At 38.6% G+C, this 14,135-nt stretch overlaps 1 protein-coding gene across 1 annotated transcript in view; it reads right to left on the bottom strand.

Moving 5' to 3' along the window:
* capza1 (capping actin protein of muscle Z-line subunit alpha 1) overlaps positions 1-13,189 on the bottom strand; it is a gene marked incomplete at its 5' end in the record, with an annotated part of 29,238 nt that extends 16,049 nt beyond the window's left edge. The window contains 2 exon segments of the mRNA NM_001017324.3: positions 1,876-1,939; positions 13,088-13,189. Of these exon segments, the coding sequence (NP_001017324.1) occupies positions 1,876-1,939; positions 13,088-13,126 (103 nt within the window).
* Between the last annotated feature and the right edge of the window lie 946 nt (positions 13,190-14,135).

Here is a 14,135-nt window from a genome sequence, read left to right as displayed (position 1 = left end):
TCTGTGCCTATAGAGGACTAATATCAGGCATACCAATAACGAGTGAATTACATACATTTTACCTTTCATGTATTCTTATTCTGCAAACTGGAAGAGCCCTATTTAAGAAATCTAAACATAACTACTCTCAGGGTCCTGAGAGTAATATAAATTATATACCTATAATTGAATCTGCAAGACATCCAATAACATACTTTTAGGTTAATTAGTTTCTAATGAAATTTATCCTTGCGAGTGTCTGTGGCGGGGAATTTAGATTAAGTTCCAGTGGGATAGGGAATGAAGTGAATGATTAAACAATGTCTTTAGAGCACTGGGTAATATCTTGAAATTACATAAATAAAAATATAATAAAACATTATAATAATAAAATATCAATATAATGAATAGTAATTTTGGCTTGCACTTGTAAACCAGCTAAAGAGAACTGAACCTAAGTCATTCTTCCCTCAGAAAAAGAAACTTTTCAAAATAGTGGATAATTACCATTACTTCTAATGGTCTCAAGGTTTAGTGAGCAAATGAAAATTTAAACTAAACCAGAGTGATTTTAATAAGAAACAAAATGCAGGGCTAACTGTGAAGTAGAAATTAGGTTAAAATCTACAACTTGCAGTAGTATAAATGGCAAAACCAATGTACATTGTTTTGCTGCCAGATATACAAAGTAATATGGAACCTCTGACAAAATGGCTCCCGCTGGGATGGCACACGCTGCGCAGGCGAGGCAACTTCTGCAATTTGCCAAAATCGCCTGCGCAGCGTGTGCCATCCCACCCGTGACTTACATTTTCGCCGGTGGGATGGTAGTTCGGGGAGATTAGTCGCCCGTGACAAGGGAGATTTGTCGCGGGCGACTAATCTCCCCATGTGCCAGAGCCCTAAGAGATGGAAGTGTTCACAGGAACTGCGCCAAGCACAACAAGCACACAAAGCTTAACGGCCAATTATTTACTGTATTTACAACCTGTAATTGGCATGTGTTAAAAGAAAACTAATCCCGTTGACTTATGTAATTCTTGGGAAGGGCAGATAAGCATAATTCTATGTGATCCTTCCCTACCTCAAAACATCTCAGTGATTACTATACTAAAACAATTTAAAAACTGCCCATTGAAGATTATGTTGCCCATAAAAATAATATAAGTGAAATAAATATGTCAAGCTTTTAACTTAAATGCAATTACACAGATAAATGTCTAACACTAAATACCAGCACATTTGGGATATTATAACAAGGGCCCATGGATGTAATGATTCTATATATGTACAGGCTGGCTAGGCACTTGAATAACAATTGTATGCATATTCACTGGCACAAAACATGCGTGAATTTAAGGGAAAGAGCCTCCATACATGAAGCAGGAAACAGTGATGTACTATGCTAGCCAGTCAAAATGTTTACAGGGTAACCCCTTTGAAATAAAAAATAACAAAAGTGGTATAAAGGTGATATCTTTATTGGCTAACTAAGATTATCACAGCAAGCTTTCAGAACATTTTAGTTCCTTTTTCAAGCCGATTACCACAAATACCTTTCCTGACAACGACCTAGCCTCAATAAGGGCAGTCATCTGAAAGCCCTTGTGTAAGACTGTGTCACTTGGGTAACAAATCTTTAGTATCAAACTGCCTGAAATCGCTCTGTAGCCCACTAGGGTGACCAACTTTTCTAGAAAAAAAAATACTGGCAACTCATCTACTTATGTCCCAGTACCCCAAGCATTGGTGCAAGCACAAAAATAATTACAGATGTTTTGTCTCCTCCTCCTGAGCTCATAATTACCGAGACAAAAAAAAAAAAAAAATCCCACACTATGCCATGTGCCACAGTCCTAAGCATGAAAATAAATACAAATATGGACATTAACTTACCATTAAACACCTCGTTGAATTCTCCTGGGGGTGCATGGGTAATGAACTTAGCTGCAATGCGCACCTGCAACATAACCAAAAGTGGTGTTATGGGACTTTTGTATAAAACAAATATAAAAATACAACTACTTTCAATATGAATAAAACGTGTTTGTGCACACGCGTGCTCTATCTGGTCCCCTTTAGGACAGAGCTGCTTTAGAAGAAAGTTGTGAACTCACAAGGAGCACTAACTACAACCTGTCCTGTAAAAGAGGAACCTTCGTAAGGCTATAAGAAAAAGAGTGAATAGTTCCCTTTTTTATTTTCTTGGAATAATTTTTTCCCATATAAATTTTCACATAAGAAATTACCTGACCCTTTATTAAGAGAAGTGATTATTCAATACATTTTCCTGTGTGCCAAATAACATATAGACTGTTCACTGATCTACTATATCTATGAAATGTAAGGTCAACTTGTGCATACAACTGTTACAGATTTAATTAACCTAACTTCTGAGTATTAAAATAACGGCAACTATTTACCGTGTGTCTTCTTCCTAAAGGGTTTAAGGCAACATGTAGCAATTTGGCATTGATAAAAATTCAGTTAACCCTAACCCCTGATAACTTCCTAATATGATCAAGGCAAATTACCTGAGGAAATTCACAAGCACTGATAATTGTTCCATGAAATATTTAGTAAATTAACAACAAATCTATTTGTAGCAAAGATTACAACCGAGAATACACTGTAAGAGCCAATTGTTTTGTGTGGTCACCAAAATTGTGGACTTTGACCTGAACAAAAGTGGGTCATGTATGATTGTTTGGCTCTAAGGCCAATGATTGGATCTTAAGAAAACACATCACTGCGGCAATGTGGTCTTTGTCTAATAGGGTTTTAAACCAATCCAATGGATATTTTGGTCAGTGAGAGGGCTGTTGTAGAGCTAGTAAGCATGTTCGTCACTGCAGAATTCTCTTGCACCTGTATTTAATTTGGAGGTGATTATTTTGGAACGGTAGGAGGAGAAACAGCCTGTTTAAAGTTGGCCATACATGTTTAGATTTTAGTCTTCTTCCAACAAATGTTCAGATATCGACCACATGTTTAAATGCAATGATCTAAAACTAACATTTAGACTGAAATTGTAGAATAAAGCCAAATCCAATGTTCTGAACATGAACCAGTTGTTCAAAAGTGACTTATTGAAAATGCATTGTAGGTTCCTACAAGGATATCGTCAGATATACAATACAGGTGGAGATTTTATGAAAATCTTCTAACCTGTCTGATTGACTAAACAACAAAATCGCCATGGTACGAAAATTATTGGGATAATTTGGAGCCCACACATTGTTCGAAAATCAAACCATCATTTTGTACAAATATATACAGGTCCTTCTCAAAAAATTAGCATATTGTGATAAAGTTCATTATTTTCTGTAATGTACTGATAAACATTAGACCTTCATGTATTTTAGATTCATTACACACAACTGAAGTAGTTCAAGCCTTTTAGTGTTTTAATATTGATAATTGTGGCATACAGCTCATGAAAACCCAAAACTCCTATCTCAAAAAATTAGCATATTTCATCCGACCAATAAAAGAAAAGTGTTTTTAATACAAAAAAATTCAACCTTCAAATAATTATGTTCAGTTATGCACTCAATACTTGGTCGGGAATCCTTTTGCAGAAATGACTGCTTCAATGCGGCGTGGCATGGAGGCAATCAGCCTGTGGCACTGCTCAGGTGTTATGGAGAACCAGGATGCTTCAATAGCGGCCTTAAGCTCATCCAGAGTGTTGGGTCTTGTGTCTCTCAACTTTCTCTTCACAATATCCCACAGATTCTCTATGGGGTTCAGGTCAGGAGAGTTGGCAGGCCAATTGAGCACAGTAATACCATGGTCAGTAAACCATTTACCAGTGGTTTTGGCACTGTGAGCAGGTGCCAGGTCGCTGCATTGACCCTGCCCTTGATAAAACACAGTGGACCAACACCAGCAGCTGACATGGCACCCCAGACCATCACTGACTGTGGGTACTTGACACTGGACTTCAGGCATTTTGGCATTTCCTTCTCCTCAGTCTTCCTCCAGACTCTGGCACCTTGATTTCCGAATGACATGCAAAAGTTGCTTTCATCCGAAAAAAGTACTTTGGACCATTGAGCAACAGTCCAGTGCTGCTTCTCTGTAGCCCAGGTCAGGCGCTTCTGCCGCTGTTTCTGGTTCAAAAGTGGCTTGACCTGGGGAATGCGGCACCTGTAGCCCATTTCCTGCACACGCCTGTACACGGTGGCTCTGGATGTTTCTACTCCAGACTCAGTCCACTGGTTCCGCAGGTCCCCCAAGGTCAGGAATCGGTCCTTCTCCACAATCTTCCTCAGGGCCCGGTCACCTCTTCTCGTTGTGCAGCGTTTTCTGCCACACTTTTTCCTTCCCACAGACTTCCCACTGAGGTGCCTTGATACATGCTAATTTTTTGAGATAGGAGTTTTGGGTTTTCATGAGCTGTATGCCAAAGTCATCAATATTAAAACACTAAAAGGCTTGAACTACTTCAGTTGTGTGTAATGAATCTAAAATATATGAAAGTCTAATGTTTATCAGTACATTACAGAAAATAATGAACTTTAACACAATATGCTAATTTTTTGAGAAGGACCTGTATGTGCGCGCTCGGCCAGCTTAAGGGCTCATGTTGCATTTGGCACTTACATGCAACTGTGTCAGCATGGGCAGATAAAGTATAAATTGTGTTTTGTCCCATGCTCCTCTTTGGTAAAACACAGGAAAATGCCACCGCAGGGCTAAACACCCATGTGTACGAGTCTTTATGGAAGGTAAATGTCCCCTTTTGAGAATCATTTTTTGTTCTCATTGGTAGGTTTTATGTGAATCATTGTAACATCCTTTTCACTCATATACTGAACAGGTAGTTCTAAGACTAAATTGAGGGATTTCCTTTTTACTATGAATTTTGCTTTCCTTCTTGATAAATTACACAAATAAGGTCAAGTACATTTTATTCTATTGATATTGATTTTTCAGGGGGTTGATTTTCTCTCAAAAAGCCGCATTTTATACAAGAACCCTTAAGAATAGCCACTGCAAGCTGTCATACAACAACAGTACATGGAATTAAAAGTAACCCAAGCCAAGCAGGCTTCTCTTTTACAACTTCTCCTGCCCTAGATGGTGTTCAAACTGCAGCATATGCTTTTCTTAGAATGATACAGCAGAGTAAGCATGTACAGTATCATTGCACTGTACAGCTTTTAACATGTGTGAGGAATCTATATAAAATTGTTAGTTTATTTCCATAAGTATCAAGATTAGGTATAGTTTTAGATTAGAACGTAATATAAAAATAAAAATGTTACTAAATAAAAATGTTACTAAACACAGCAGGGTAAAGGAAATCACAAAGGCTCAAGCTATAAATGAGGTTTATCTAGGGCAAGAATCCCCAACCTTTTATACACGCGAGCCACATTTAAATGGAAAAAGTGTTGGGGAGCAACACAAGCATGAAAAATGTTCCTGGGGGTGCCAATAAGAGCTATGATTGGCTACATAATAGCCCCTATGTGGACCGGCAGCCTACAGAAGGCTCGGTTTGGCATTAGACTTGGCTTTTATGCAACCAAAACTTGCCTACTAACTAGGGTTGGGCGATATACCGTTTAATACCGAATACCGGTGTTTATTTTTTTTAAACTATATTCATTCTTCAGATACCGCAATACCGGGGTGTCAGGGTACTCATCCGTGCGGGCCAGTCTCGCGCCTCCTTGTGTGCGCGTGCGTCAAAGCACATGTACATGTCAAAGCGTGCACGTCCGCGACGCGCTGACGGCGCCGGTTCTGCACATGGGTGGGGGGTATTTAAAGCTATCAAACGCCTCCTCCTGTGCTATGTTGTCTGCGGCCTTGCCTGGGAAACTAAGCCTGCCTGATTTACCTTACGACTTTCTGTTGCCGATCCTTCGCTTGCCTGACTCTGATTTTCAATACTGCAGTAATTATTCTCTAATTTATTAGGAAATTGGGTTAACACCTAATCATGCATGGAAAAAAAAAATACCGTCAAATACCGTGACACAGATATAATTTTGAAAAATACTGTGATATAAATTTTTGGTCATACCGCCCAGTTCTACTACTAACCAGAAATTCAAAAATAAGCCCCTGCTTTGAGGCCTCTGGGAGTAACATCCAAGGGGTTGGGAAGTAACTTGTTGCTCACGAGCCACTGGTTGGGGATCACTGATCTAGGGTATTCAGCGTTTGACTGTACTACAGATCACCCATATTTGTTTAGGAAATGGTACAGGACTGCTTGAATCTCTACATCAGAAAAATACACCCAGTGGCATTTGCTGCACATTCGGGTTTACTAGACAATGGAGTTCACTTAATGTGAAATTTAGAGCACAGCTCTAGAAATCAGTTTGGTGAAACTGTATAACATACAAACTCTTGAGAACACTGGTAAGGAGAAGCTGCCAAGAACTTATTGCGCAACACAGTGAAGCAGCGCTACATCTGGCTACATGCACTGCCGCTGCTCTAAGCAGTATGTGCACCACACTTCCTGCTTTGGTTTTTTTTTCCAGTTTCAGGCAGTTATAATAAACTTTGCTAAAGCAGTTGCCTGACAAAATGAGTTAGTTCCCTGATGAAAGGTTTGAAGACAAAACAGCAAATCTGTGTGACATAAAAACAAGGGTACTTTTGAAGAAATGCTGTATTTATGCTAACATTAAAAACAAAGTTATGGACACTACCTCTTTAGGTAATAATTAATACATTTTGAATGAGCATCAACACTGATCCAATATTTGCACCCACTTCTTTGTCTATACTAGCTCTGTACATTGATTTGCTGGGTGCTCCTCCACTATTACATGAGGTATAAGGGTGCTGACCTAACTAAAGCAGGCATTAAGTGCAGGACTGCTGTTACATTTTGCATCTATAGGAGATGGATGTTACACCAGCTAATTTGTGTACAATGGAAGCACATGGGCAGTTGCTTGCCACTCCTTTTCTTTCAGCGCAACTTGTGCTAATTTGCATTTTAATACGCTGTTCCAGCCTTTGCGCCTACAGTGCCTGGCACTAAATATTGTGCCTGATGGCAGTGGGTGAAATCACACTGGAATTCTATGGAAGAAATTTGCAGAATCTCTAGCATAATACCAGAAAGACTATAGTTGGCCTATTTATTCACACAACTGCATCTATGCAGCTTTTCTGTTGTGCAAAGCCCTCTGCTGCACAATTATCCACACAATTGCTATCTGCCAGCCTACTAACAGCACTTTTCAAACCACCACAACTCCATCCTTTAGCCCTTGGACTACAGAATTCAATGCACAGAGAATAAGAAATAAAAGTCACGTACATGTATCCATCTTGCTCAGACTCAGAAGAGAGGTTAAAGGACTGGAGCAGGTAGCATTTCTGGAAGCACCTCTGCAGAGTTTTCTCTCGCAACTTATTAGCTTTAAAATCTAAAAGTCGACTAAAGTTAGCCATACACGGTAAGATTCACTAATTTGGCGAGGTCAGCAAGCGACCTTAAGATGTGTGATATCGGATCACAATAACGGGATGCAAGTTGCTGGGACGAGGACCACATCAACACAGCAATGCGCTCCTCATCCCGACAAAAGTAATTTAACAGTAATTTAACCCTAGGTGGCTAGACAGTATAGTAGCTCAGTACTTCTGTTAAAAAAAGCATATTACCCGTGTAAAACTGCTAATGTCATAAAAACTAATGCAAAATGTATGCAAATTGTATTTAGAGTATTTTGAATTGCTCTGAGTAATTTTACATTAATTTTGGTTTTAATCATCAAATTATAACATTTTAAAGTTCAAATTTCAGTTCAGAATCAATGTATCTCCAACACAATAACAGTATCTATTATCCAGCAAGTCTTAAACATATCCCAGATTCATATACTGTACTGTAACCCCAGAAAATTAGTTTTAAAAAGGCTGTAGGTAATCTGTTTGTCATTTTCCTGCACACAAGGAAAACTGTCTGAGATGAAATTTAACAAATTACATCCAAGTCACAGCACTGGTCTGACAAACAGTTGTCAACACAATTAGGTTCCCATTACTCTGACAACATGCAGACAAGTTAAATTTACTGTCCATGCAACGTTTCATATACTACAGTATTTTAAAAAGGAAGTTAAGATACAGTTCACTTTTAGCTAAAGTGACTGGAATATTATTGCATGGAACAGCTGTGCAATTTCTATGCTCCCATAGAAATGCTCCCATTAACGGACAGACAAGGATAAGTCACTGATCACTATGGTATATATTTTGATATTAAAAGATTGTAGGATTGGTTCCAGAATAGCTAACACTAAAGTGCAAGGGTTAACACTGCAAAAGAAGAAACTCGCATTTCCTGTCTTGACTTGCATAAAGCACCAGTAAAAAACACTAGTATTTATTATAAATTCAGTTGCCATGTAGAAACCGTTCTTTTGTTTGACAAGCAGAAGTGAATACAACTGTTAAAACTTTAAAGGTTTTATGACTGAATTCAAAAAGGCACCAACGTTTACTTTATATAGTCCTATGTAACCCAATATAAATCAAATATTTTTTATGCAATGATATAAAACCTTACCCACATTTTTTATGAAATTCTTAAGCTACACACACAAAAAAAAAATTAAATTACAGGTATGGGACCCATTATCCGGAAACTCATTCTCCAGAAAGTTCAGAATTACGGGAAAGGCCATCTCCCACTGACTCCATTTTAATCAAGTAATTCAAATTATATCTCTGTAATAATAAAACAGTTCATTGTACTTGATTAATCCTTATTGTAGGCAAATCAATCCTATCAGGTTTAATTACTGTTTCAATATTCTTTTTAGTAGTCTTGAGGCATGGAAATCCAAATAACAGAAAGACCCCTTATCCGGAGAACCCCAGGCCCGAGCATTCTGGATAACAGGTCTCACACCTGTACTAAAGTAAATTTGGAAGCAGCTAGTCAACCTTAATTACCCCATAGGATATTTTATGTAAACAAACCACTCATTTTATTATTGGCGTGACAACTCTGACTGCAGCCTGCTATGCCTTTACATGACATTTTTCTGTTACAATAATAATTTCATCTCAAGGTTTTGCTGTGAAGTGGCCTACTTACTAACATATTCCCGTTTGGGTGTGCTTTCTGTGATGTTGGGGTGTATACAAACAACAATTCTCATGCAAACATATAGTTCTCTGACTCAAAAGGATGGAAAATATTTTTAATCCTGAATATGACTTTCTGGTAAAGGTCATTAGGAAAGCTCTATCCACCTTCAAAAACATTACTGTAAAAAAAAAAAAAAAAATTATGCTAGGTTAATGCAGGTGAATACTTGCATGCATACATAGTTGATGAAAAACGTTAATAAAAAGAGAGGAAAGCAGATGGTTTGCAATAGTAAAAGAAAATCACTCCCATACAAACATAGGGCCTAGTGCAAGAAAACATTTGTGTATGGTCTGACATCACTGACAAATGGTCAGAACCAAGAGACCTAGTAGTGAAAAAGAGCAGCCATAAAAAGACCCAAACTGTAGATTTTCTTACAACCTGTACTTTATTTTAAAATGAATGCTTGTCCACTTATCATACGACAGCTGCAGAAAGCTACTTGTGTTGATTTCCAATGCTGTCACTGTGTGATATATTTGCCAACAGATGGGATAAAGAGTGCTAAGAGAAAAGTGTGTTGCTACATTTTCTACTGTGATGTGTAGGTGAACAAAATGACATTACATGCACCTCAAACAGTGTAAAAATACTGTGTACAATTCAGTAAACTGTGTCTAGGAAGCAACCTTCAGAAAAGTAAATGCCCAACTCTGATCTTTTGCAAGTTAGGTGACCAATTTACTATGAGCAAAACTACACAGGTTATGGTCAAACCTTTGCAAAAATATTGCTGCGACTATTCAAATTGAAAGAATCAGAATCAAACCACTCCCAAACCACTTCTTATTATCATGGTTATATCCATTTATATTTCCAGTTTTCTCTCTTTACCTGTCTTACTTGCGATGTTCCATTACATAATATAGTTCTGTGGAATAAAATGTATATCTTAAGTATAATTTGACATGTTCTCTTCTGTCAGTGAAAACACCAATTCTGCTTGCTGGTGATGGCCAGCAGATAATTACAATTATAAAGTTGCTAAAAAAAAAATGATGGGAAAAGCTTTATCACCAACGTGTAATGGCAGCTATAATCGAGCCCTGCAGAAAGCCTGATTACAAGACTAGAGTACACTAATAAACAGTACTCTAGCTTATCACACCTTTGTCTCACTCGCAAAAGGCATAACGGAGCCAAAAGGTACCTGATCATACTGACAAAATTACTTTGATTAGGAATAGAATATACATCTGTAAAAAATTAGGACGGATTTAATATGGGACAAAGTTAAGGGCAATGGCATATGGGGAGATTTGTCCTGCACAGGAAACTGGGCGATTTTAGAAAACGAAGCACTGTGTATGCTTTTCCACCAGTGATTCAATTGCCTGCACAGACACCCATTTGTGATCTGATTGGCTTAAAACCTGGCAACATAATCAGTACTGAGCAAAACTAGCATGACTGCAAATGAACTCTCTTTCAGAATACTCAACTCCATTTGGTCTGTGCCTATATACTGGTAGGATCGTATTTCAGTGTGGCTTTAAATTTTGGGGAATAAATGTTTGGATAGTCACAAGGTGACCCCAATGTATAAATGGGTGAGCGTACAAACACACACTACTTTGGGTTGGGTAAAGCACAAAATGCTGGGCCTGGGCAAGAAGCAAGGACAGGAAGTGCTTCATTAGGTTTTTAAGATTGTGAGGCTGTAGCATCTACACTAGAAAAGGAGCTGCATTTGTTGCAATATAATAACTATCACTATAGTGTATTTTTTTGACATAGTTACAAATCTAAGGATTACACATGACAGTGTTTCAAGAAGAACTACAGAGTTACTTCCCGAAACCAAAAAACAATTTTAGGAAAGGGGATTAATTAGGAAAACTACAGGCTACGTGGATTAGAATGAATGGCATATACAAACTGCATGGTGGCAGCATATGGTTCATTGCAACAGTGCCAGTTTATTATTTAACCTTTTTCGCACATACTTTCAGATAGTAAGCTCCTTTGGGCAGGGCCTCATTACCTCTTGTAAGGTTATTGGTTGTTGTTTTTTTATGTTAATCTGTTGCTTAAAGTGAATGGTTGCATACTGCAGGTCAGTCCAGGTGGGAAAACAAACAGGCATGTTTGGGTCAGGTTCTAATTCTAATTTTTACCTGTTCAACAGTAATTTACTACCCATTTAAAAGCATACAAACAAAATATATAAAAAAGTGCCCATAAGAATGATTACAATAGTTACTACCTTCAGCAGGTCTTTCCTTTTTTTTCTTTGGGGGGGCATAAGTATCCCCCTAAAATAAGATTGTATGATAAATTTTGTAAAACTTTTTACAAAACGCTGGTGGTTGAGCTAAGCCATACTGAGATTTAAAGGAGAATGCAAGTCAAAATTTAAAAAGCATACTGTCCAATAGTCCTCCTATTGTTTAGTAAAAACGCCACACTTTTGGCTCACCTAATCAAATATTTACTCAGTCACACTTACTTCACATTTTCTGTTTTCTTGAACAGGCAGCCATCTTTAAAAAGGTATTCTCCCTTCCTTTCCCTCCTTGCTTCATACTGCACCTGTGTTTCATTGCCACTGCAGAGAAGTGCTGGAGGTGATCCTAAAAGCTAATCTTTTCAGTAATTCTAGGCTATTCTTGCCTATTAAAGCAGCATTGAGCCTGATAAGCCCTTGCTTTTAGACAAATATCGTAGAGGGCAATAGGGGATGTTCATTGTCCTTCCAGTAGATGGTTGTGTTTTATTGTAAACGTCACCTCTTTAAAGAATATATACACACATAACATTTAAAAACAAAAGTGAGAAAACAGATGCATTGCATCCCTTGACATGACATGTATTATGCCAAGCTTTGCCATACTATCAGAAAAGAAGACTTATTGCAAAGACCTTTTGCAAGCCTGACCTCTTGTATCAGTCAGTAGACAGCAAGGGCTATGCTGAAGTAAGCCTAATACAGACCCAAGCTCTTTTCTGATCTCTGTTCTATTATTAGAAGAAACCCTAGGAGTGGGCGCACACAGAAATACTGTGCACTCTGAAAGTGTATATGTACTACACAGCAATATTGTGCCCCCATGTTCATGAGTGGAGACAAGCAGAAGTATGCAAAACATGCTGGAGCGTGCAGAAAATGCTAGTATGAAACCCTGGGGACATTTCACTTTGGGTAAACCAGACTTACAGATATCTCATTTGCTTGTTAAGTTAATTTCCACGCATAAACATTAAAGGGACAAAATACTTGAAGGTAACTATTAAGGCTAAAATGTTACAATATTAAAGTCAAAAACTAACAGTAAACACAAATTATATATCGATAAAAAATACATGAACAAACTTGTTCTCTAATAAGGATATATCCAATACAATGTAGCAAGAGGGAGGGGCTCTATTGATACTACCTGTGTCACCTCCTTGTGACTCCAGGCATGGAATATGGTGACAATGCTCACAAATTTACTACACCTCAGAAAATGTAAGCATAACACAGTTACATACTCTCTTTGCTGAATTCATTTTAAACATTATCTAAAACAAAGTTGAACTTCCTATGCCTAGAGATTTGGGAAAATCCCTAGCCACACCAAAGAAACAAGCCAAATGGCAAACACACACGTATAAAAGCCACTGTAGATCTATTTCGTATGTATTACTCAAACACAACCCACAAGCGATAATAATATTTCCCCGCCGGCATGACAGTGACATACATGTATTTACGCGTACTCTGAGACCCACATAGTCAGATGTAGGATATCTGCATCAGGGACTACTTCTACGCATTCAGCCTTAAATGCACAAATGTACTCACTGAGGAAAAGCAGACCCTCGCATATAGGGTTAAAAAGTGAGGGAAGTAAACATTTAGGAGCAAAATATGAAAAAGAGCGTATTTGGCATGGCGCCTTAGCCAGGGCAACCTGAGCAGAAAGAGAATCCATACAAAAGTAACTACATGAAGTTGCATACCATGCGCTTAATACTTACCTTCTCTTCATCAGACACCCGATCTTCGTAATCAGCCATCTTGGCTCCGACTGGCCTAGCCCCAACTCGAATGAAGCGCAAGGCACAACTGGAAGGGAGGTGGAACTTCCGACGTGAAACGGAAGTGGGCAGGTGACGACATATTTCTAGGGGCAGCGGACTGTTGTGCAACAGTTTCAGATGGGATTTCTTGTTTTGCGTTGCGGAAGGTCATAATTCGTGCTTTGATGGTGCAAAAATCTACAAATAAAGCTCGGATTGCTCCGGGGTTTTTAGAATGAAACAGTTTTTTCTAACCTGACGTGTACAGCTATCGATTTTTAACTTTTGCGTGGGTGATGCTACTGTTCCGAATACCAATGCTCCGTAATTCAAGTCGTGCTAAAAAAGTTAACTTTTTTTATACCCGTATCCGCAGTGGCAGATGAATGAGATGTGAGGCACCTAGGCTACACTTCCCCGCTTCTTTCTAGGCTGTTCCCACTCTCAAATATAAACTAATGTGTAATTTGGGGCCCTGGCCCATACAATTATTATAAAAATTAAAATTGCTTGTTTTGATATGTATTATTTTTTATTTGTGCAGCTGCAGCTTGCTGGGTTCTTCAAGTCGCAAGCCCATTCTGTTTAAACACATATTTTTTTTTGTGCAGCTGCTGCCAGATGCCAGTTGAATGCCTGGACGGTGGTTGCCTGTGGGCAGAAGAAGGAGAAGACAAGTGGTGTGTGTCATGTTTGCCACGCGCCAGTGACATCACTGATGCGCCAATCATGATGCAATGTCAGGGAGCATGGTAGGGTTGCCACCTTTGCCAGGCTTTAAACCCAGACAAAGGGGCGTGTGTGATGACATCAGCGCTTTGCATTGCTGATGTCATCACACAAACCACCAATGTCATCACATAACGTCATTGCGTGATGACATCAGGGGCAGGGTTATTGTGTCCATCGGATGCGATTTCAAAGGTTTCTGCCCAGTTTTTATAATTTTGAAAACCGCCAGAAAGTTTAGACCCGGACAGCCCCTTAAAGTGATACTTACAGCTGA

The sequence above is a fragment of the Xenopus tropicalis genome, chromosome 2, assembly GCF_000004195.4.
Source record: "Xenopus tropicalis strain Nigerian chromosome 2, UCB_Xtro_10.0, whole genome shotgun sequence".
Lineage (NCBI taxonomy): Eukaryota > Metazoa > Chordata > Amphibia > Anura > Pipidae > Xenopus > Xenopus tropicalis.
This window is presented reverse-complemented; position numbering and strand designations above follow the sequence as displayed.